A 24,032-nucleotide genomic window follows, 5' to 3' on the forward strand; every position below is an offset into this window, starting at 1 on the left:
GTGTGTGTGTGTGTGTGTGTGTGTGTGTGTGTGTGTGTGTGTGTGTGTGTGTGTGTGTGTGTGTGTGTGTGTGTGACACAAATACAGTGAGAGTTAAAGGAACGAGGAGGTGGTGCACGCTTGAAAAACATTTTGGTGAGAGTTTTAGACATGTAATTTAATGCAATGCATATATGATGTGACACACACTGCTAGAACACCCGGCGCAGACTGAAAACTCATCTCTTTCGACTCCACCTCGAGCGATAGAATTACTATCAAAGAACTGCTAACAGAGCACTTATATACTAATAAAGAACTGGCTTATCTAAAGCCAGTTGAGTAGCACTTGAAATACTTGGCTCTATGAAACCTGATGTACTTTATGATTCTGTTTCCTTCAAGGTTGCGTCTTCCTGGTCGAATGTACTTATTGTAAGTCGCTTTGGATAAAAGCGTCAGCTAAATGCAATGCAATGTAATGTAACACCCCTAAAGACAAACGTTTTAGGGGTTTGATAGATTTGTTACAGGATGCCAGTAAATCAGAATTGTCCAATTGCTTGTGATCTGCAGGGGCTTTTTATTCCATGTACATTATCTGAGACCTTAATTCGTCAATGCTAAACACAAGCTAGGAAGTTTGGTAGCAATAACTGGCCAAAATAAATCTGTACTAATAATGCACATTTCTTCATTTGCAACCTAACCATTGTCCCCTTTTATATAAAACATTCATATTTAAATGATACATCCCCCAATAATAAGCCCACGACGTAAATCAAAATGGTGTTGTTGTGTGAGATTCCTTTGAATAATTGCAATCTCTCTTAACTCAATGTTTAAATGTTTTAGTTCGCCAGTGCCGTTTTATTTTGAAAGGTCTGACCGGAAATTGAGTCTGTGTTGCTTCTACATTGACGATGCTCCTGACAAGCCACTCATTGATTTAAGCAGCGCCCACGGCTTAAATGAGCCTCGCTCAGGATCATTTCTTAGTTCAGACACGGACGGAGAGCAGACAGAGACAGTCTCTTCTCCTCCCCCTCTTCCTCCTCCGTACTCTTCCTCATCTCTCTTCTGTGTCTCTCCATCCATATGCGTCTTTTGGATACCTCTAGAGCGCGTCAGTCCGCCTGGATCAGTCCATCCTCCCTCCACATGTCCTCTCCACTGTAGTCCCACTGGACGCTGTTTTTAAGGTGATGATGATGATGATGATGATGATGCCTGGCTAAAAGGCTCGCAGCAGTCTTCATCCTCCAGCCAAACGCAGCGGGAGCGCCGCCTGAAGAAGATCTTGGTACTACTGCCTTCCTCTCTTGGAGCGATCTGCGTAAATGGATTTATGTTTGTCGAAGAAAAGTTGGATTTTGAAAAGAGCCCCGTGGACACGTAACATGGACAGATCCGGAGTGCGTTTGTAGAATCGGTGCCATTTGTGTTGGAATCACACCGGGAGAGGAGATGCACAGAGGTGAGTTGGAGCCGAGAGAATCCGAGATGCGCGTCAGGGTCCATGGTGCGCGTTGGGCAGGAATATTCCACAGTTAATTATGAACTATAAATGAATGTTCTTGTTTTTGTTTTGTTTTTCACCACAAGAGATGGTTTGTTTTCAGTATTTCAACCATGCAATTAGAGTGACATGAAATAATAAAATACTGAATTTCGATTAGTTTAATCTATCGTAAAAAAAGAGACCGCTAATGCAATAGATACATTGGAAAACATTGCATCTCTCTTTGCTATATCTTTATTTATCTGTATTTGATGTGTCTTTTATATCAACTTGCCATCTTGTGACTTGTGTTTTAATCTGGCTGTTTTATTGCCCACATAACTGATTGCAATTGCCACAAAGTGCTATTCAAGATCCAGCATGTTGGTTAGCCTCACACATTTCTACGATTCAGCAGTTCGCCAGCCAGGTTCTTCTGAGTTTGGTCGGTTTGAACCGGCTAGATCGACGTTAATGTGAAAATAAACTGAACTACTGTAACATCAAATGGTTCCTTAAACATATCATGATTCCACTTGCTTTTGAGAATTTCATCAAATTAAAAAGGATACGTTATTGTAATGTGAGGCTCTTATATGCTGGACCAGTTGAGCGTAATGTAATAATGGAGCAGAACCAGTGCAGCCAGTTTGAGGCTCTGAGGTGTGCCTCTGCCGGGCTATGAGTGCAATGCGATTCTGATTTATGATGATAACGAACAGAAAAGGGCATATCTATTTGAAACCCATCAGGGAGCATTAAGTGTTTCCTATAGCGGACACTTTGACTTCGTCTACATTTATCTCACTGACATAAAAACATGTTGTCCATCACACTATTCTACCCCCAAACAGTGGTCACAGACAGAGGCACGTTTGCAGGTTTTGGTTTTAAAAAGGTGCCATTTTTTCTTTAAGAATATGTTTTATTGTTCATCAAGCCAAGCGCTTTGGTTTGTTCTGATATTTATTTCACAAGAATACATTTATCTCACTGACATAGTTTTTCATAAAATTGATAGCAGATGCTACGGTGGACTGGGGATGGTTGCAATACTTTTTCCATTTCTCTCATTTACTCGGAGACTATTCGGTCTAGAACCATCAATTTGTTATATATTTAAATTACATATGTTCTATAATTAGCCATTCCATTTAAATATGATGTTGTCTAAAATATAGGAAAGGAGCAAAGTATACGTTGCAACAGACCCTGAGACAGTTGCAATACACATCATGGACTGTTGAAACATGTGTAAAATAGGCCTACTTCTAAATACACTATTCATCCTCTGCTGTGATCTGTGCCATAAAGTGCCACTATTTCAACATGGTTTTTAGTTAAGTGTTTGATTTTAAACTGCACTTTCATGTTTGGAATGTTCTAGCACCTTTTACGTTGCTTTTAATGTTGGTAAAAATAACACATTTTCATCGCAAATCACAAACGAGGTAAACAAGCTCAAATAGCTATTTTCAGGGAAATAGCTATTTGATCTTCTGTAAACTGTACAATTTTCAATCATCTTACAATAATAAAAAAGGCATCTATAGCTATGTATAACCAAACTGCCCATCTTTAACAGTTTTCAATACAGTTATATTTACAGTACAACAATCAGCATAGTTTATTTAAAAGACAATGGAGGTCAGTGATTAACACAGGTTGTTGATCTGACACAATGAAGCAAGATGATTATACTTTTCCTCTTAGCATTGCTTTGGTCTGGCTCTACTCTATCCGTCTTTACTGACTGGTTACATCAATTATAAGCTTATTGGCTATGCAAAACATAATGAGGGTCTCACTCTTATCATCATGAAACATTTTGAAACAGTGACATTTTGTGGCCCTTTTGGCTCTCCATACATCCGACTCCCGCCACTGCCTCTCGCTAACAACAACTGAGACGCTCAGTGAAGCTTAGCTTCTTGAATCGTTGTTGCTAGCCGTTTCCGGTAGCGAGCCATGAAAGTAAACGAGTAGGCTAGCTAGCCGTAAAAGTAAACAAGTAGGCTACATTTATGTTAATTGTATGTTTGTAGGCAGAGTTATCTAATCATTTGTAGGCCTGTTTGTTCGCAGCAGTGCACCACCGGCACTAATCAGAAGTTATAACCTAGTGAGGCTATAATTAGCTCCTAAGCGACCACAGGTGTAGCCCACATCCTGTCACTCCAGCGTCATTCTTAGCTTTACTGTTGTAGCCCAATTATTATGTAGGACTATTATGTAGCCTAGGAGCAGAGATGGGGTCGTTACTAAAAAAAAGTAATATATTACATATTACTTTTTTAAAAAGTAATATATTACACTACTTCGGTACTCTCTACATAAAGTAACTCGTTACTTTACTCGTTACTTTACTCGCAGAGCCGGCCCGCCCCTCCCTGCAGGCAGATCACACAGACTGCTAAAGTTTCAAATGTTCTCTTTAGTTCAGTTTCCATTGTCGCATAAGACTGACCCAGATAGCTCCTGATCTGACCGTGGCTGTCCTCTGTCTCCTGCTATCTGTATATTTTGCGTAGTCTATCTCTGCTCACGCTGTTGCGTCGGCGTGTTGGCCATGTGTTTCACTGGAACCAGACTGGAGCACACCGCAAAGACTTCAGCTGAGCACGTACTAACTGCGCATGCGTAAGTGGCAATAACTCTCCTTACCAGCAGGTGGCGGTAGTGTGTATTCGTCATTCAAAACAGGCAACAACCAGAAAACAGAGAAGAAGAACATAATACGTGCTATAAACAAACAACAAATAGCTGTGCGTTAGCTTCACCTTAGCACATGTTCTTTGCAGGTGTTTGTTGAGGTTTGATTATGACTGATTTTAGTAAGTAACGAAGTAACGCGTGTCGGGGCAATGTTAGTAACTGTAGTATGATTACTGAATTATAAAAGTAGCGAGTTACACTACTCCGTTACCGACAAAAGTAATATTATTACAGTAACGCGTAACTGTAACGCGTTACACCCAACTCTGCCTAGGAGTTAGCCTTTTCATTTAGGCCACACTTTCTCATTTGGACAAGATAAAACAGAACCCCACATTATCAGGAATGTTATATCCCAATCCCTCCTCCGTCCGCCCTGTGTTACAGTAGGCTGGTGGCCTATGTGTTGCTTTATTTTGCAAGTCCTTGTTACATTTAAGGTAAAAGTAGAAGATTATCACCGGATTTTGGCTGTGTTATAAGCCAAATGAAATGCCATGACCCAGAATAGCAGGGCAATTTTTCTTTTTCAAAATGAGCAGAGGCCAGATAAAAACGTCTTTGTTTTTTGTTGACTTTTAATGTGAGGAATATTTGTTTTATGGACTTTACTTAACATCCGGAGGCAGGACAGCAGATAGAAAGAGTTATGCCTGTTGGATTACCTGTATTTACAGTAAACCACTTCATCATCTAATGTTATAGCCTACACACTTTCAAAAGAGGGTTGATATGCTTGATGATACACATTCCTACCTCTGCAGCTCCAGGCATGTTTTTATCTTGCAGGTACAATAACTGTTCAACAAAACTGTTGATTATTATTAACCCATATCATTTGAAATTATCACAGATACCTAGCTTTTTTTCGAGGGCAACATCATGTAACAGCGTCCCTGCTATCTACACAATTCATTATAATGAGTTTATTATAATCTGGAAAAAATCCTCAGTAAGAGCCCAGAGCACATCTCTGTTTTACGCTTCTTGAGTGAGTTTGGGTGGTCTGCTCTCTAAATGTTATGTGCCAGCGGTAGTTTAAACTCCCACCTACTCCTTCATTGCAAGATAATGGAGATGGAAGTGATGAGGAAGCCGTAGCCTGGGGGCTGTGTGTGTGCGTTTCAAAACGAGTCCATTCAAACATGCATTTGCTCGGTAGTATTCAACACTTATGTTAACCATGCATTCCTCTTCATTAGACCCCCCGCTCTTTCTCTTTATTTCCTGCTCTCTCTATCCCTCTCTCCTCCACCCTTCTTCCCTGGGTGCCATTATGCAACATGCCACGCTCGCGCTTGCTCCGTAATTCGATGTGAGCGGGCCAACCTATTATGAACTCAAAGGGGATCAGGTCTACGGTGGTTTATCAGAGCGAGGCAGCGTCCACCGCCTTTCAGTGCAGATATCGCTGTGTAATACAACATATTTAACCTATTGTCTTTAGCCGTGCTCAGCCCAAATGACTGCTGTAAACTTTGGAGCCTGTAATCCTGTGATTCTGCTAATGTTTCTGCTGCCTAGAGGCTACAGATTATAGATTGATGGTTTAAAACTATCTTGCTGCTGCTCATATTTTTACTGGTAGTATTACCGATATGCAATTCCACTGCAGAGCTACTACTCTACTACTTTTAATTCCGTCGCTTCTTTCATTATTCCATCTATGTAGCCTGCCACTAGTGCGACCATTTGACTTATACTACAAATACTTTAACATTGCTGCTGAATTAAACTAAGGTACCCTAGACTAAACACATCCATTAAATTAGAAAGACATCTATAAAAAAAAACACATCAGGTGTTTACTTTATTAACTTTGAGGGTTTGCGTCTGTAGATTTCTACTAAATTCATAAAAAGGTTGTACTTGGTTGTAGTTAATGCCTCATTTGCATATTTCACCATACAACACGTCTTTATTAAAGGCTATTTTCTCCAAATGTTTTTTTCTATTATAAAACAAAAAACCTACACTGTAAACTTTCTAGTTTCATTGCTATCCAAAGTAAATACAGTGCCTTTAATCAGATATTATTTCTAAAAACATGCTGTAAATGGTTCTGTTTTTGATAGTGATAAACAGAGATATCCAAAATGCATTCCCAAAAGAAAACAATGATAACAATTCATGAATTATCATCCAAGAAGAACATGCATGATGTCACTTCACTAATCGAGCAAAAGATGCTGAATATCACTGGTGACATTGAACACATAAAACGCAGTGATGGAAAAAAGTAAACGTGTTACTTGAGTAAAAGTACTTAATTTCAAGGATAGGTACTGAATTGAGAATGGTACTTAAGTAAAAGTTTGGAAAAATAGGACAATTAACCTGAAGTATTCAAAGTAAACATACTCATTGCAGAAACAACTCTTGCTTTAAATATTTGAATAGCAAATCTTGACATTTAAGAAGCCAGAACTGCATAAATAATTATGAACAAAAAACGTATTATTACTTAATTTTCTGTTATCACTCATGGTTTTAATGACTTTAATATGTTGGGTGGTTTAATCTATATACCAAATATTTATATTAAAAAACGTTTCCTAAATATTGGGTTTCAAAATCTGAAGTACAAGTACCTCAAATGTGTACTTAAGTACAGTACTTGGGTAAATATAGTTAGTTACTTTCTACCACTGATAAAAAGCATGTAATAAATGCAGGTGTATGACAACCTACCTCACATGTTAACATCTTCTAGGCTATCTTTTGCAGTCTTGTAGCTCCATCATTTTAAGAGGGTTCATCACTAACAGTCTCTGAAAATGTCCATCTTATATTGGCAATATGATTATATCCTAGTATTAAAAACACAGGCCTTCATATGATTATATTCCCACAGCCATCCTCCTCCTTTCTCAGCAACACATGTTTTAATTAAATCAGGGATTTACTCGAAATTTGTATTGATTTATATTTTCTCCTTATTCATCAAGGTCAGGTTGCATCAATATTGCAGCTGTTCACACGTGTTGAAAGGATGTATCTTCTTTCCGATGTTAAACACAAGGACATAAACGCATTATTACCTGTGGCTTATGTGTTTTGTTTTTTTCTTACAGCGTGGATACTCTTCTTTCTGATAGAAGAGGGTTTTGCTCTGGCACAGCGAACTAAAGGTAAGCTCCGGCTGAAATTCTCTTCTCTTGCAAAAATGCTGTTATGAAAGTAAGCAGTGTAAAGCAGGAGTATTATTTCTATTCGCATCACAGGACAAAATGGTTTATTCTGTTCTGCCTTTTCCCCGTCTTTATTCCCTGCCTGTGTTTTCCTCCTTCTCACGCCAACCCTCTTCCCACTCTCCCTGCCTTCCAATCATTCGCTCATTGATCCCCTGACTCAATAACCCATCTGTGCGCCTGTTCTGCTTCAAGATCTCACAAGCGACCATGGCGCCCAGACCTCCAACCAGAACGACTGCGGCACGTGGGTCCGCAACATCAACGGTGGGGTGTTCACGTCGCCAAACTACCCCACGACGTACCCACCCAACAAGGAGTGCGTTTACATCCTGGAAGGTAAAACACACGGCTCAGTTTCATCTTCATTTCCTGCTCGACGCAGCTGTTTCCCGCCTCTCAGCCTTACAGCCTCCTTCAGTGAAAGTCGTTAGTCTGACTGACATCGTTTTATATAACCTCGTCCCTATCCCATCTTCTGTTCCTTCGCCGGTGGGCAATCAGCTTGGCATTTTTCGAATGAGTTTGCTTCACCCCACAGATATAACCTCTCTGAAAATGATGGAGAGTGGCGCTGCATTGTGGGTAGCCCCCTGACTTTTGGCCTAATCAGAGTAGTGCTGCGTTTATCCCCATTGGCAGTGTGTGCCAGAAGACTCTGCTATTGAATAAAAAAAGATGAACATCTGTTACACAACTGAGCTTTGGTTGCGTATCGCTGGAGCGTCCTTGTCAATGCTTTCCAGAAATATCACATCCATCAGTAATTTAGTGGCCTGCCGCGCGGCGGGAGACATGATGGAATCATTAGCGGCTATAGGAGATGAGGTCGGGGGTTTTGGCTGATGTGTTTTCACACTAAGTTGATGAACTGTTTGTCCATGAAGTTGATGTATAGCCTTTAATGAGATGTGTGAGCTACTCCTCTGGCTGTGGTGTGGACTAGATTAACACATGGCTCGAGGGCTCCCCCTGTGGTTAAATCAAGCCTACACCTATTGTTGACGAATAAGCCTTCATCCCAGGCAGCCTACTGGTGTGTGCAAAAGAACACCACAGTGGGTCTGCATGTGACAGATGGAACCTATCATTTGGTCTTGAATGGCCTTACTCATATCCATATCCGAGCTCCACTGGTGAGCCGATAATTCTGTTGCAGAGATGCTACCGTTTGGCACAAGCGCTAATCAGAAAGCTTTGTGTGTGTGTGTGTGTGTGTGTGTGTGTGTGTGTGTGTGTGTGTGTGTGTGTGTGTGTGTGTGTGTGTGTGTGTGTGTGTGTGTGTGTGTGTGTGTGTGTGTGTGTGTGTGTGTGTGTGTGTGTGTGTGTGTGTGTGTGTGTGTGTGTGTGTGTGTGTGTGTGTGTGTGTGTGTGTGTGTGTGTGTGTGTGTGACAGAAAGTTACACAGAGAGAGAGGCTCCACACACCAGGGGGTGAACACACAGGAAGTGCAGGCACACAAGCTGCTCACTGAAGCAGAAAGGGAAGGCTCACATTCAAAGACGAGAACAGAGACACAATATCAGAAGCACACTGCAGCGTACGCATGTAACCGCCCTTGACATCGTTCTCTTTTTTTCCGATTTCGTGGCATGTTCAGCTTCTCCCTGCCACAGATGATTCACAGCCCCCCCCCCCCATCCTTAGCGTCTTTATTTAGTACGATTCATATCCCAAGGCAGGCATGATTTCCCCTCGTTGAACACTTCCTGTGAGCTCTGCCCATGCAGTATGGAGACATGTATGACGAGCGACTTGTGAACCGCAGTGTTCTGGATTCACCGACTGAGAGATAGCACTGCTGACGTGTGTGTGTGTGTGTGTGTGTGTGTGTGTGTGTGTGTGTGTGTGTGTGTGTGTGTGTGTGTGTGTGTGTGTGTGTGTGTGTGTGTGTGTGTGTGTGTGTGTGTGTGTGTGTGTGTGTGTGTGTGTGTGTGTGTGTGTGTGTGTGTGTGTGTGTGTGTGTGTGTGTGTGTGTTGTTTATTTGAAATGAGATGAAAACAAACTGTAACGGACCCTGCCGTGTTATCTATGATTACTATACGCCTTGCATTCATAATTTCAACCGGAGGGAGGGGGGGCGGCGCTGTGGAAGTGCAGGGTGGCGAGTCAGAGCTGTCATCTTCCCTTTACAAGCTTCAAAAATGTATTTATCGTGGGATTTTGGAAATAAAAGTTTCATATTCTGAAAGCCAAGACTTTGTTTATTTGTTTGAGTTTGCTCTATGTTATCTGTAAAGGATACGATAGTCGGCTTGTTCTGTTCCCTCATGATTTATGCATTGGTCATACACGCTTTTAATATTGTCAAGCATGATTGAAAGGCGCAAACCAAAGCATGAACAACGTGTGGATGATCTTATAAGGTCTTAAGTTCAAGTAAGTACATAATTATGTGGTCTTTAGTCACAGCTCCAAAAGTAAGTAACATTTTAAAATTCACTACTAATAATACTTGAAATGTCCGATACCAGTTCAAAGTGATACAGATATCGATAGAGTAATGCAATGACTTGTGTTCCCACCGACTGAATGGATGCTTTCAGTTGCCTAAAGTGCGGCCATCAATCATCCCATTCCAGATGATTTTTACACATTTTGAAAGTATTTGAATTATTCAACTATTTATTTATACCATGCTCAACTTCACCGAACCACAGACTGTAAAGGTTGTAGCAGCTATGGTAGGGGGCAAATCACACCTTGCATTAAATCAAATAACTCAATGGGAGGGTCCGTGGGTCAATCCCCAACCCTGCAGTCAACATGTTGAAGCATCCTTAGGCAAGATACTTAACTCCACATTGCTCACATGCATATATACAGTTACATGTATGTAAGACGCTTTGGATAAAAACCTCCAGCTAAATGTCATCTAATGTATTTTTCTTCTTTGACTGTAATGTATACAGTATATACAAATGTACATATATACAAATTATTGTGCAACCAGTGCCTTTATTGTAGAGAAATAGTTGTTATAGAGACAGAGAGGGTTTCATGCAGCAATTGTTCCAGAGCCAGATTCGAACCTGTGTCCTCTGCTTGGGTCGTGTCCTGGTTTATTTGATTGGATTCTTGACCAATACCGAGAACCCAAACCCAGCCATGCCAGTGTTGAGCTAAGGTTATGCTTCCTCAGGGCTTGTCTGCATGTTTGAGAGGGGCTTTACGTTCCTTCACGTCACTCTTAACGAACTTCTGAAAAGTCAGTTGAGGGTCACGTAACAGCCCAAGTGTTCAACTTCAAAGTCCACATTAACTCATATTTGACTCTTCATGCTTTTGATACTATCCAGATTGTTCTTTGTCCTGCACAATACAAGATTGAATTGGTGTTCCGGTCATGGACTTACCTCTATTGTTCCCTTTCTTTTCCCCACTCCCTCATTCCCCGAAGCTCTACCCAGACAAAGGATCCAGCTGGCTTTCGATAAGAATTACTACATCGAGCCATCTTTCGAGTGCCGCTTCGACCACATCGAAATCCGGGATGGGCCATTTGGGTTCTCGCCCCTCATTGATCGCCTGTGTGGGGGAAAGAACCCGGGACTGGTCACATCGACGGGACGCTTCATGTGGATCAAGTTCACTAGCGACGAGGAGCTGGAAGGACTGGGATTCCGGATTAAATACACCTTCATCGCGGGTACAGTCACTCAAGCTGGGTGTCTGCAGGGGATGTTGTTACAGTACACTAAACTACACTTATCTGACAACCCACTTTTCAGATGAACATTTCGCATTAAAAAACATGTGATAAACATTTAACTAAAGATTAAACCCGTGCAATAGCTGTTTGGGAAACTAAATGGAAATAGTAACCAATATATTTCTAAAAGTTGAGAAAGAAAGTCTTAAACATGAATAATTATCAGATCTTTGTTTGTCTACAGCAGTAAAATGCTGCTTGATGGAACAATGACCACAATATAATAATGTGACATATAAACACATACAATGATAAATCAGATATGGAGCGCATTTCTTCTGAGATGTGTACTTTTACTTGATATGCTGTAATTACATTTGCTGATAAAACTTTGACCTGAGTGATCCAATCTCTACCAGCCATGCGACACCCTTCAGGAAAGATGATTTAGCATGGGCTAGCTGCACATCCACAGGTTGCTAACGGGCCCTCCAACATTACAGCCTTCTTTCTTGACTCTTCTTGCTTTACAGCAGACACACGTTCCACATCCAAAACCCATCATGCCTGAAATCAATGTCTCCCATCAGGCGACCGATATTAACTTCAGAGATACCCCTTTCTGCGTTATCTGGCCCACCTTCATGGGATCTTATCTTGTGGTCTCTGCTTACCCATTTCTGCTGTGCGGATTGAGACTAATGTGCCTCCCAAATCTTATCATTTTCAGACCCTGATTTCCATCTGCACGTGGGCGGACTGCTAAACCCCATCCCAGGTAAGCTCTTCAGAATTTGCGTTCGATGCTTTTTGAAGAGCTCCTCTGTGCTCAGAAGCTTACCGGAGGCAATCTGTGCGTCTGACATGAATACTGAACACGCAAATGTACCTTGACAAGCACACAATTGTAAATGAATTGAACGCATGTACACACACATACATTTAAACACATGAAGGAACACACTGTTTCTTCTTTCCTCACTGTCTCTCTTGCCTTTGTTCCTCTGTCTTCTTATTGTCTTCGTCCTAATCCGCTGTGCTCACTTCAATTCCACCTTAAATCTTCTTTAAATAAAACCCTTTACCTGTCTCCCTGCCTCCTCTTCCCATCGAACCCTTTTCCTTTTGCTCTTCCTCCTCTCTTTCTCCACTTTGTATTCTATCTTCTCATGACCTTTCCTGTCTTCTCCTTCGTCTTTCCTCCCCCTCCACATTTCCTCTGTCTCTGTACAGACTGTCAGTTTGAAATTGGTGGATGGGATGGGATTATTCGCTCCAGTCAGGTGGAGGAGGAGGAGAAAGTGAAGCCTGGTGATGCTCTGGACTGTATCTGGACCATCAGGGCTCCTCCTCAGTCCAAGGTCAGTACAAGGGAACACATTAGTTCTCATTGCTTCTATTTCATCCCATAACCTATTGTTGGTTCTTTCCAGACTCTCCATTTTAACATCGCTTTCATGCAAATGTTCAGGTTCATATTTGGTGTTATTAGTGTCTCTACTGCGACATGTCTCCATGCTCTAATGTCAATCAAAAAGCTCTTTATTTTTCTCATACTGCCTGTGCTGCAGCACCTCTTTTCACCCTCTGTCTGAAACCAGAGCCCAGTCTGCTCTGATTGGTTGACTGGCAGGCTCTAATGTGATTGGTCAACCACTAAAATATGTCCCGTCCCTTAGCCAATCATGTGGGAATGTTTTGGAGCACTAGCCAATAGAAACATGAGAGTAACATTTTGATGTCATTATGTTACAGAAGTTAATAAGCGAGTCCAATCAAGGCGTTTCAGGCAGGGGGGGGGGTGTGTGTGTGTGTGTGTGTGTGTGTGTGTGTGTGTGTGTGTGTGTGTGTGTGTGTGTGTGTGTGTGTGTGTGTGTGTGTGTTAGGGCCTCTTTAACACACTTAAAGTACTTCAAGGTCCTGCTCCACTGAACTATTTTGCACATCTTTCCGAGGGCTTTTCACAAGCAGAATGTTTCTTACTGCACTCATGGTTAAAATGTTTGTAACGTGTGGCAATGGTTTGAGAGGCTTTTACAAATGATACAATTGCTCATTGTGGTGAAGCATGCCGTGTATCCTTGAAAAGATATGAGCAGTCATCCAACATAAGAAATCTGATGAGAAATAGTTGAAGGCTTGTAAACAGAGATACATTAGGGGTGATGTTCTGAATTTCATATTTTGTAGGAATATAAATAGCATATAGTTGTGTTCTCGTTGAGAAGATATACTCTGGTGGTCATGTCTGTACTGTGGATGTCATTGAATACACAATGAGTAGTGCTAATACACAGAGAGGTTGACACATTCATAAAGTACAGCCCTGAAGATGTGTTAACAAATCAAGAGTGAAAGCCCGGTACTGTGGGCTCTCATAGGTTCTGGTTTTACGAGTGGATATCCTAAACACCACTGAAGTTCCAAACACACCCTGCCTAGCCTCGAGTCAATGCCGCTCTGCTTCCACCTCACGGCTAAATGAGTCATCAGCACGCTCCTGTGCTTCCGCCTCGCCATCAACACACACATTCATGCACATCACATTAAGTATAAAACAGCAGCTGACACAAATTACATAATATACTGTCACATAGGGTATTGTTAGCAATTACACAGTATACACTCATATGTTTAGAAAGTCATATGCATACACACGTAAACATTCATGCATGAAGCTCTGCCTAACATCTCTCTCACACACAGAGTATCCTGTCATTGCACTGGTCAGACGTGTGCAGTGAGGGGCAGCAGTGAAGAGGGTCTGCATTTAGCTACAGCCTTGAGTCACCGCGCCAGATATTAGCTCGACCAAGCAGAAGGAGCAAAGCAGCAGACTCAGCAGACTCAGCAGAGCAGCCTCTCATGCTGCGTGGTTACAGGTGCCTGTGGGCTGAAGGTGCTGAAGTTTAATCTAAAGTTTTCAACCTGCGGCCCAGTTCTCATCACGTAATTACCGCTGAGTTAGTCAAACAATTCAAAGACATTATTTTCTCATTACTTGGCAGGATGAGATTCAACACTTAGGCGCCAACGCTGCTGTGAGGACCGGTGGCTGGACAACACACAGGCTGTAGGCGAATTTAACAGAGCTTCCAAGCACAGTAGGAAAAGAACAGCTGTAAATGTAAAAGAAGAGTCAATATCAACATTTCATGGCTTACTGGGACACAACAGATCAGAGTAGGGATATGAGGAAAACATATGACGACGTTGGAAATTGTAATAAAGTATTTACTTGCAATAAACAATGCAATATGATACTGCCTTTCGGCTGCTTTCAGTATAGTGGTGCAGGAATGAGTTCCAAACCCTGGAAATGAGTTTAAGCATTTCCGGGCTCCCTCTTCTCAAAATCAATGATCTTTTCAAATGATTGTAATAATGTCTGTGGTAACCATTACCTTATAAGAATTTCCCCTTTTGTTCTTTGACATAAAATATGTCAGAGAATACCAAATTGGTGAAAGTCTGAAAAACAGCGGTTCCTAACAAATCGCCAAATGAGACTGCTAAATGTCATAACTCCGAACATTAGCCAAGTATGTGATCGTGTATAGCCCAACATGTTAAACTTGTGTTGTTGCACAGATCTTAATGTATGCAACATTCCAAACCCTAATGGAAATATCACATTGCTTCAAAAAAAACATATGATTGTGTGTCACAATTATGACAATACTTACCAAGCGAAGAGTTCTCAACTCTGACTTTCTGCTACTGTCAGTACACGTCTTAAATACAACAGTTTCTCCAAGTGAGCACATAGAGTATGCTCAGGCCCTGTGGCTTTCTCTAAATTGAGACACATCCCAGAGAAAAGAGGAGACTGAGGTAGACGTAACAGACCACGACAGATATTTTTAGACTGACTTTTCTCAGGAGCCAGTTATTAGTGTATAAATTAAGCATGCTTGCATCACAAGTTATAAAAGATTTAGATGATTTGATTTTATTGTCCATCAATACATCTGTGGTCGATCTTCTTTGTGGTTTACCCTGTCCCTATCCAAGCATGCTCGAGCAAAGACAAGACTAGCAGATCGCCAATCTATCAAAGGGGTTCTACTCTGATCTTTCTATTCATTACTGGTGTCTGGATGTTTTAAATCTATTTGCTTTCCTGATTTAATGCAGTGCCATATTTCCCATGTATTTCTTCATTAAGAGTGCAGTTTCTGAATGTCATTAGACAGCTGTGCCATTTATCTAAGTCTTACCGGGAGTTATGCCCTTCATTTAATTTGCTCCTCCTGTCTGTTTGCAGATCTACCTGCGCTTCATGGAGTACCAGATGGAACACTCCAATGAGTGCAAGAAGAACTTTGTGGCCGTGTACGATGGCAGCAGCGCCATCGAAAACCTCAAGGCCAAGTTCTGCAGCACCGTGGCCAACGATGTGATGCTAGATAACGGAGTGGGAGTCGTGCGAATGTGGGCTGACGAGAAGAGCAGACTCAGCCGATTCCGCATGCTCTTCACCTCATTCGTTGACCGTGAGTACAACATACCTCAGCGTTGGCCATACTGGCAATACCTTTTCTATTCACACACTTTAAATGTTAAACTCTTTTTGCTATTACTTAGAAGTGTATTGCCTTCTCGAATAAGTGGTGCAGGGATGACTTATTTCTGTAGGCTGACCCCGGTAGAAAGCGTCGCAAATTGTCCATCAATGAAAGCCAATGAGATTGTTCCATTGGATTTTGGAATGTTGTAGAAAAAATATCTGAGCCAAACCAAAGATAAAAGACATTTTGTTCAGCAGGGTATTTTCCACACCAACACCGCTATGCTAAAGGCATCTAATGTTCGGCGTGATGACGTTTAGTAGTCTCATTTAGCCTCTAGATATTTACTGACGTATTTCATGTCCTAGATCAAAACAGGAAAATCTCCAAAGCTTGTGTTGCCCCACCTTATATCGGGAGTCTATCTAAAACCATTGACTGAAGACAAGGGAACCTGGAAGTGCTCAACAACTCATTTCCATGTATAGGTCTCATTCCTGCACCACAGCTATCTCTTCACTTATTACAACAGGATGAGCTTCTGTTTACACAGCTTACACACTGATTGATTTTGAACTGATTGTTTGTCTGTTTTGTTACAGTTAGATCTGAATGTGTTCAGAAGTATACTGATCGCTAATAGACAAAGCTCCATTCCAGTTGCCCCTGATAACTCTCTGTGTGACACTCTGTAATGGATTAAAAGCTGTATCCACCCACACACAGAAACAGATACAAGAACAGTTGATTTATGAGGTCCTGCTTTCTGCCTGCATCTGTAGGCACGAACACACACTGTGTATCAACTGTCATCTCTGAGAGGAAAGCTAATTACACTGTGCCATGTTTATAGCATACATGTTTATATGCATGTCGGCTGCCGCTGCATGTCAACATTGCTAACGTTAGCGCTCAATTTCGAGGACAATGTATGACAAAAAAAACGGTCTAATTTTGTCAGTTGAGCTGTTACATCTCCTTGTTCTCTCTGGTCCTTTCTCTTTTGAGCGCTGCTCTTGTGCTTTGGTTTGCTGTACATTATAAATGCAAGCTATTCAAATTGTTATAATGCTACCGAACTTGCTGCTGCTAGCTACAGTACAGGTTGATTAAACAGTTCGCTCGTCACGCAAGGTATCACATGACATGAAAGGGAGCTAGGTCATTGGACAGACAAATTACAAATTAATTTAGGTTGCTTGGTTACTTTGAAGACTGCGTGAACCGGTCAATGCCATTTGGGCCCCAAACATTTAAAAGTTTATTCTTTTTTTTTTTTTTGCATGCGCTCCTTGCACTGGCTGCACCGTCAATAGTTACGCCACTGCCTCCTGCACTTTGTTTTCTTAGCGCCAATTTCCAAATGGCGCCTTTTTCTCTGAACCCGCCTCTTATTTCAAATGTTTCCAATGAGAACAGAGCATGTCGTCACATACAGCCAATTCAAGAAACAGCTCTTCAACAGGCGTGGCTGTTTCTATGCGATGGCTCTGAGCACAGAGTTGTTTTACTTTTCAGAAAAGGGCTTGTGACCTCACTGTAGAAGTTAGAAGAAATGCTTGTCAACAGCAGTGATACATTATTGAGATATCGTTCTCATTGAAACAATAAAAAAAGCACTGGGATTGTTTTCTGATGAAACACTGGAAGGAAGATCTGCCAGCACCTGTCTCAGAGAAAAGGGTGCACAAACCCATAATGTGCTATAACCATCCAACAGAAGCACCTCTCAATCCAAAATATTAGGATGCTACTGAACACACATACTGGCACACTGGCATACACACCCATTGTGAGTATGTGTGTGTGTGGAAGGAGGGTGGGGGTAAGAGGATGAAGCCTTGTTGACACCCTGTGTGAAAGGCTACATTTTGAAGGCGGGACACACATAATGGGTTTGGAAGCGATCACAGTGTCAGAGGAGAGGCTCGGTCTACAGGGAGATAGATGGGGTGGACCCTCTCACTCGCATAAACACACACACACACACACACACACACACTCACACAATCACTGTGGACCTCGGAGCAGAGCGTGAAGCTGGTGGAGCGGACCACAGTCTGTTTCAGCTGTGATAAAGACTCAGCGGCTGCAAATCCAGAGGTGGAACATTGGGGGAAAGCGGCTGGTGGAAGAGAGAACGGGCCAAGGAGACTGAAGGCTGGGTATAATGTACCTTCTCCTGTCATGATGCTCTTGCTGAGATACTGACCAAGAAAATAAGGAGAAATCCCTCCATGTTTGTAGTAGGGAAGAGGGCGTGTGCACTTCCTGACTGTTTTTGGCATTATATTTTCTGTCCATGCTTTTTGATATCATTTTGCAATCTGTCTTGTAATGTTATTTTTCAAGATTTGTACTATTTATCTTTGTCTGTACACATGGCATGTATTGATTGTCTGTCTTGGTTGAGGGCTCTCCCTTCTGTTACACTGACTTCGATTTCTTCCTTTTTTTATCCCCTCAAAATCGTTTTTGGTGGGAATTGTTCAAGTTTGTGATTTAAGATTTAGTGCTACAGGGATCAGTGAATGAAGAAAGGGAGGGAAGGAGGAAGGAATATATGGTCGAGGGGTTTGGGGGATGAGGGTGGAAGGGACGTGGGGATGATGAGATGAAAGGATAAAGGAAGGGAGGGATCTCTGACTTTAATATATCAAAACAGAAAAATGAACTTTGTATTAATGATCAACAGTTAACTTTGTGCCTGCCTGCTACACAATTCATTGGGCCAGAATAAAAAATAAATGAAATATTATGCATTTCCCTCACATGTTGCTGCAGCACCAAATCGTCTACACCAAACCCTAGCTGCGTTATCCAAATCCTTGCAGCCGCTCCTTCAGCCTGGCAGTGCATCAATCTCCTGAGCCCAGCAGCCAGCCTCAATTACTCGCCATCTCCGTCTCTGCCAGCGCAGCCTTCATACCCCGGTCACTTTAATGTGCGCTGTCTCACGCCACTTGCCCGAACATTTGTACCACACATGAAGCCATTTCAACTACCACCCCACGCCATGCTTTTCTTTTCATCTTTTCCATATTTCTCCTTCCCTGCCTTATTCTTCGTTTTCCAGCTTCAACTCCTCTCTCCTTTCCCTCGTCTCCTCTATCTCCCTCGACATGAAGGCTGCAGCTCTGTGAAGCTAACATCTCCTCCCCTCATCACCCCCTGATGTCTGCAGGGAAGGATGATGAATGGCCTTGTGTGGACTGTCTTCACATTTGTTTCTTCACAGAACAATAGTACTTTTATAACCTGCCCCTGCAGACTTCTACAGCGACATTATCGACCTTTTATTTATTGTTCTGTTTTCTCGTTATCCTCAAAATAGCTTCCAGTTCCTTTCAAAGAGTATCATAATTTACCCAGCACCGTCAGACAGCTGCTTATTTCTCATTTGTAATGTTTCTCTCTGTGTATTGTCTTTTGCCCGCAGCCCCCTGTTCAGGCAATTCATTCTTCTGCCACAGCAACATGTGTATTAACAACTCCCTGGTGTGCAATGGAGTTCAGAACTGTGTCTACCCATGGGATGAAAACCACTGCAAAGGTAATCTTTCTCTTCCTGCCAACCTTTACCGAATACTATGGTTGAATCGGATTCATTTCTGCAGGTGTCGTAGGCTTGGTTTTCTCTTCATTTTGTATCATTCTTTCTTCCCTGTCCTCACCCTCTTCTTCCTCCAGAGAAGCGATCTAAGGGTATTTTCCATCAGATCACTAAGACCCACGGCACCGTCATTGGTGTCTCGTCAGGCATCGTGCTGGTTCTTCTTATCATCTCCATCCTGGTCCAGATGAAGCAGCCGAGGAAAAAGGTAACCCACCCTCTGCGGTTGACCTTTTGTTCAGCAGGAAAGAGGAGACATGTAATTGAAAGTGATGGTGAGGTGCTATGGAGACTGAGGAGAGAATATTGAATACACCCGGGGATTTCACACCATTAGACACCATTTAAAGGATAATGCAATTCAACATAGGTGGAAGCAGGGTTGATTAAAACGCAGGAAGTTAGAACAGAAGAAACTTTCATTATTGGAAATAAAGGCAAAACAAACAGAAGCTAACAGATCTGCCCTGTTACACAACAAACAAGGATCTTACAAAGCCTTAACAGAAAACCAGGACTTCCATACAAGCAGGACTAATGAGGGGATAGAGTGCGGGTGTACAAGAGGTCGGGTGGTTGAAGGGCTAATGGGGAACAGGTGGCACTAATAAGGCTGGGACAAATAATACAAAAACAGGAGGGAAAACATAAAGGACAGGAAGGAAAAACAGAAAGAAAATACAAAAAACAAGATCATGACAACAGGCGATGTGTCATTTCAAGGTTATTGTATCTTTTATTTAACCTGTTAGACCCCAAGCCTGTTTTTCAGGTCTCAGGCTCAAAAATGGAACATTAATAATCTTTTTTCTCAAAGTAATGATAAACCTGTGAGTTGGATGTAGAAAAGTCAGAATCAATATAGATGTTTTTTATTTTAAAGAAAATTCGGATTGAACATGGTAAAAAATTGTAAATTATAGTGTCCGTCCAAAGATTATTTTTTACTTATAGTGAAAACTACCTTGGATGATGGTAAGGTAGACTAAACGCTTTAGGAATCCAAAGTACAACATATAATAAGTACCCTGTATAAAGATTGATGCAAAACAAGTGACATTTGACCTTTTTAGAGAGGTTTAGCAAAGAAAACTCCACCTCTGGGGCCATTTGGGTGGAAATGGGCGTGTTTGCCGTTTCTCTGGAACCCATTGGTCGATTTTGATGATTGACATCTCTTTTGAACCGTTAGAGCCAAAACCGGAGCTGCAACACACTCTGGTGGCTACCATTAGCAGCAAATGTTTGTTCCCCTATTAACTTGTCTCTGTTATTTAAATGTGGCTGGTCCATTGAGAATTTTGTGGGAAAAACTGTGTCATTAATGGGTTTCTCCGGCATGACTCCCTAACATTTTGTAAAAGGTTGAATCTAGCTGAGCTGCTGTGTTTTTGACAATAAGTAGCTTATTATTTAAATAGGTGAACACAAATCACAAGAAAACTAATAGTATGTCATTGATTACCCATTAATGAAAGGAAAAAAATAACACAAATATTTAAAAGGCAAGATGTTTGAAGTTCCTATATATATTGGGGTGGATATTTCCTTTCATCCCCTTTAATCCTACCACCTTTGTAAACTTTAAATATGAAACCCCTGAAAACTTGATTTCAAATCTTACTATGATATATCATTTTGTATATGTATTTGTTATACATAATCAGATTTGATGTACAGTGGTCTGGCAACATAGAAACGATCTACCAACCATCATCGGCTTGTTTCAAATGTTGCTAAATTGATTAGAACACAGAAATGTGACATCCCTTTTTATCATTGTGGAAACTACAGGCTTTCTAATCCTTAAATCTTAACGGTCTAAATGGATATCCTTCTTCTCCAGGTGGTAGCTCGCAGGCCCGGTGTTTTCAACAAGGCGGGCTTCCAGGAGGTATTTGACCCGCCCCACTACGAGCTCTTCTCTCTGCGTGACAAGGAGATTTCCTCAGATATGGCCGACCTGTCCGAGGAGCTGGACAACTTCCACAAGCTGCGGCGCTCCTCCACCATGTCCCGCTGCGTGCACGAGCACCACTGCGGCTCGCAGGGCTCCATGGCGACCGGCGGCGGCGGCAGCGGCAGCATGAAGCACAGCCGCACCACCCTGAGCTCCATGGAGCTGTCCTACCACAACGACTTCTCCAAGCCACCTCCCATGAAGACGTTCAACTCCACGTCCAGCTACAAGAAGAGCTGCTACGGCTACAAGCAGCACTCACAGACTCACGACTGCGACCAGCAGGTCATCGAGGACCGCGTCACAGAGGAGATCCCATGTGAGATCTACGGCCGTGGTGGAGGAGGAGCCACGGGTGGAACCATGGGAACCATGGGAGGAGGACCGTCAGGGATTGCAGGAGGAGGGATCGGAGGACCGGTGGGGATCACAGGAGGAATGGCGATGGCAGGGGGAATGGGTATGGGGGGAGGAGTGGGCATGGCGGGGCCCAGTGGCATCGCTGGAGGGATCGGCGGTGGGATGGCAGGAGCCTGCGGAACCCTCAGTGTCCGCGGCAACAGCGCTCGCAACAGCACCACAATAGTTGACCCAAACCATCGCTCCATGTCCATGGACTTCTAGACAAGGAACGGAATGTCTTGAATTTCATTCATCGGAAGAAAAGACAGAAGAAAAGAAGACAGGAGAGATCACATTCATCTTAAATTGATCACTCCTCTTCCCACTTCTGCCTTTGCTTTTTAAACAGTAATAACATAATTGCACACTTAAGGATCTTCTCTCAAGCAGTCGCCTGAAGGTTGGGAAACGAATAGGGATCAAGGATCCAAAAGACACAAAAAAAACGGACTTATGGTTCCATTATTAAGGATTCTGAACGATGTAGGGTGCAGGAGACATCTTATCTCTCCTCCGGTCTAAAACTCATGTAATCTCTAAGTTTCATAAGAAGAGGGTTCTTGCATGCAGACCCAGACTTCTCTCTGTTTGGGAGCCGATACGACCAGGTAACCATTCAGAAACAAAGAGAGAAAAAAGATGAAGACACACCCCTGACTGAGTTTCGACATGTATTCACCTGTCATGCACAGATATATGATATATGATATATAGTGTGTCTTCTAATCATTTGAGTCTTTATTTTTTGTCAGTGTACTGTACTGTTAAAACCAGTATATATTCAGCCTCATGACGACGCTTTTAACTCCTTAATCTTTTACAGATGTTGCTCAGATGATTTAATGATGGTGATGATGATGATGATGATGATGATGATGATGATGATGATGATGATGATGATGATGATGATGATGATGTTAACGATGTGATATAACTAATAATTCTGTAATTTTAATGGTTACCTTACACATAATTGGAAGGTAAACTCCATTCAGTCTCTCCTCAGGAAGAGCACAGGGAGAGACTTGTTTTAGTAAGAAATACAGAGAGAGAAAGGTCTATTCGTGCTCTGTGAGCTTTATAGCATATAGGCGTTATGGCTTTGAGTGATCATTTATGGAATATAAAAATGTGTGGTTTGAGTCCTGGACTGAATCAAAATAGCAACTATCCCACTCCCAAACCCCCTTAGCAGGAGAACATATAATTTCTCAATTCCCCTCATGAACTGAGTGTGTAAAACAAGCACAACCTGTTTCCATGAGGAGACGGACATTTAGCCTAAATGGGATTTATGATTTGAACCACTGGTTGTATTATTTCATTCTGTTGAATTAAATGAGAGCATACTCACCTTCCTGTCTGAGCTGTTCTGTTTCTTTATCACCAAGATAAATGGCCACACACCTAAGATGGATATGTCACAACAAGGTAAGACGCATAGTGTTTGGGGGAGAGGGTCCTGGAGGAAGCCCTGGCCACTTTAACCAGCTGGGGGGATTCCAAGGCGCTCCCAGGGAGACATTATCCCTCCACCTGGTCCTGGGTCAGCCCCTCAGTCTCCTCCCAGCTGGCTCAAACCACCTCAACTGGCTGCTTTCTACTTAAAGGTGCATGGAGGAGACCCCATGTGAGATGTATGGCGTGGTGGAGGACGAGGAGCATTGGTTGGAGCGATGGGAAGGGGGGGGGGGGCGTCAGGGATTTGCTGGAGGAGGGATCGGCGACCTTCTACTTTCCCACTATGTTGTATGTACTCTTAATATTTAAATGTTTTCATCAAATATAACGCATTCAAAAGTGCTTTACAAAAATGAAAGACATTAAGAAAAAGGCATTTTAAACAGTCATTAAAAAGCAACATAATCTACCTGCATACATACAGTCGGCGTCGCGTCACAGTTGGGGGCGGGGCATTTCGAGGGGGAAAACAATCCTTTCCCCCTCGCCCGGAGCACTGTAAGCGTGCAGATTTTAAATGTTAAACAAACATGTCATACATTGATTCATTGCAGCCCATTGACAGGGATAGATACCTTAACATTTTGTATTTAATAGGATCGGATTCTTGTCCATATCTTATTAAAGAGTGGACGAATTATCCGACTGAATGGCCTGAAGTTTCATTCCCTGATATCTTCTGATACCTGGTTGAATCACTCGGTAAGAGGCAAAATCACGTTAACTGATTAATTAAACCTCACATAATTTCAAAAATGGTAACTATGGGTAAATAATAAATTCACAAATAAGAGTTAAATTAGAAAAAAAAAACAGTTCAATTGTTACCTGATCTCCTGCATGGTGGAACTTCTGAGATAAGAAGTCTGAGTTCCTTACAATATGCACATCTGAAGCCCTCCCTCCCCAGCCTTTGGAGAGATATGTGATTGAGCCAGATGGGTGACATGCAATGAAATACTTCACTGTTGTCCAGTTTTTGTATTTTGAGTAGGTGAAATGTTGGCGTACATCAAATCCAACCATCGGGAGAATACATCCAGGAA

General features: G+C 42.1%; 1 protein-coding gene across 1 annotated transcript; it reads left to right on the forward strand.

Annotated features, from left to right (window-relative positions):
* Positions 1 to 939: 939 nt before the first annotated feature.
* On the forward strand, positions 940 to 22,880 carry LOC117460919 (neuropilin and tolloid-like protein 2). Its single transcript, XM_034102548.1, has 10 exons — positions 940 to 1,456; positions 7,270 to 7,326; positions 7,582 to 7,725; positions 10,788 to 11,036; positions 11,770 to 11,817; positions 12,273 to 12,400; positions 15,307 to 15,535; positions 18,990 to 19,103; positions 19,241 to 19,371; positions 21,010 to 22,880. The coding sequence occupies exons 1-10, from the start codon at positions 1,447 to 1,449 to the stop codon at positions 21,745 to 21,747; spliced, it is 1,848 nt and encodes a 615-aa protein (XP_033958439.1). The 5' UTR covers positions 940 to 1,446; the 3' UTR covers positions 21,748 to 22,880.
* Positions 22,881 to 24,032: the final 1,152 nt, after the last annotated feature.

The sequence above is a fragment of the Pseudochaenichthys georgianus genome, chromosome 3, assembly GCF_902827115.2.
Source record: "Pseudochaenichthys georgianus chromosome 3, fPseGeo1.2, whole genome shotgun sequence".
Classification (NCBI taxonomy): domain Eukaryota; kingdom Metazoa; phylum Chordata; class Actinopteri; order Perciformes; family Channichthyidae; genus Pseudochaenichthys; species Pseudochaenichthys georgianus.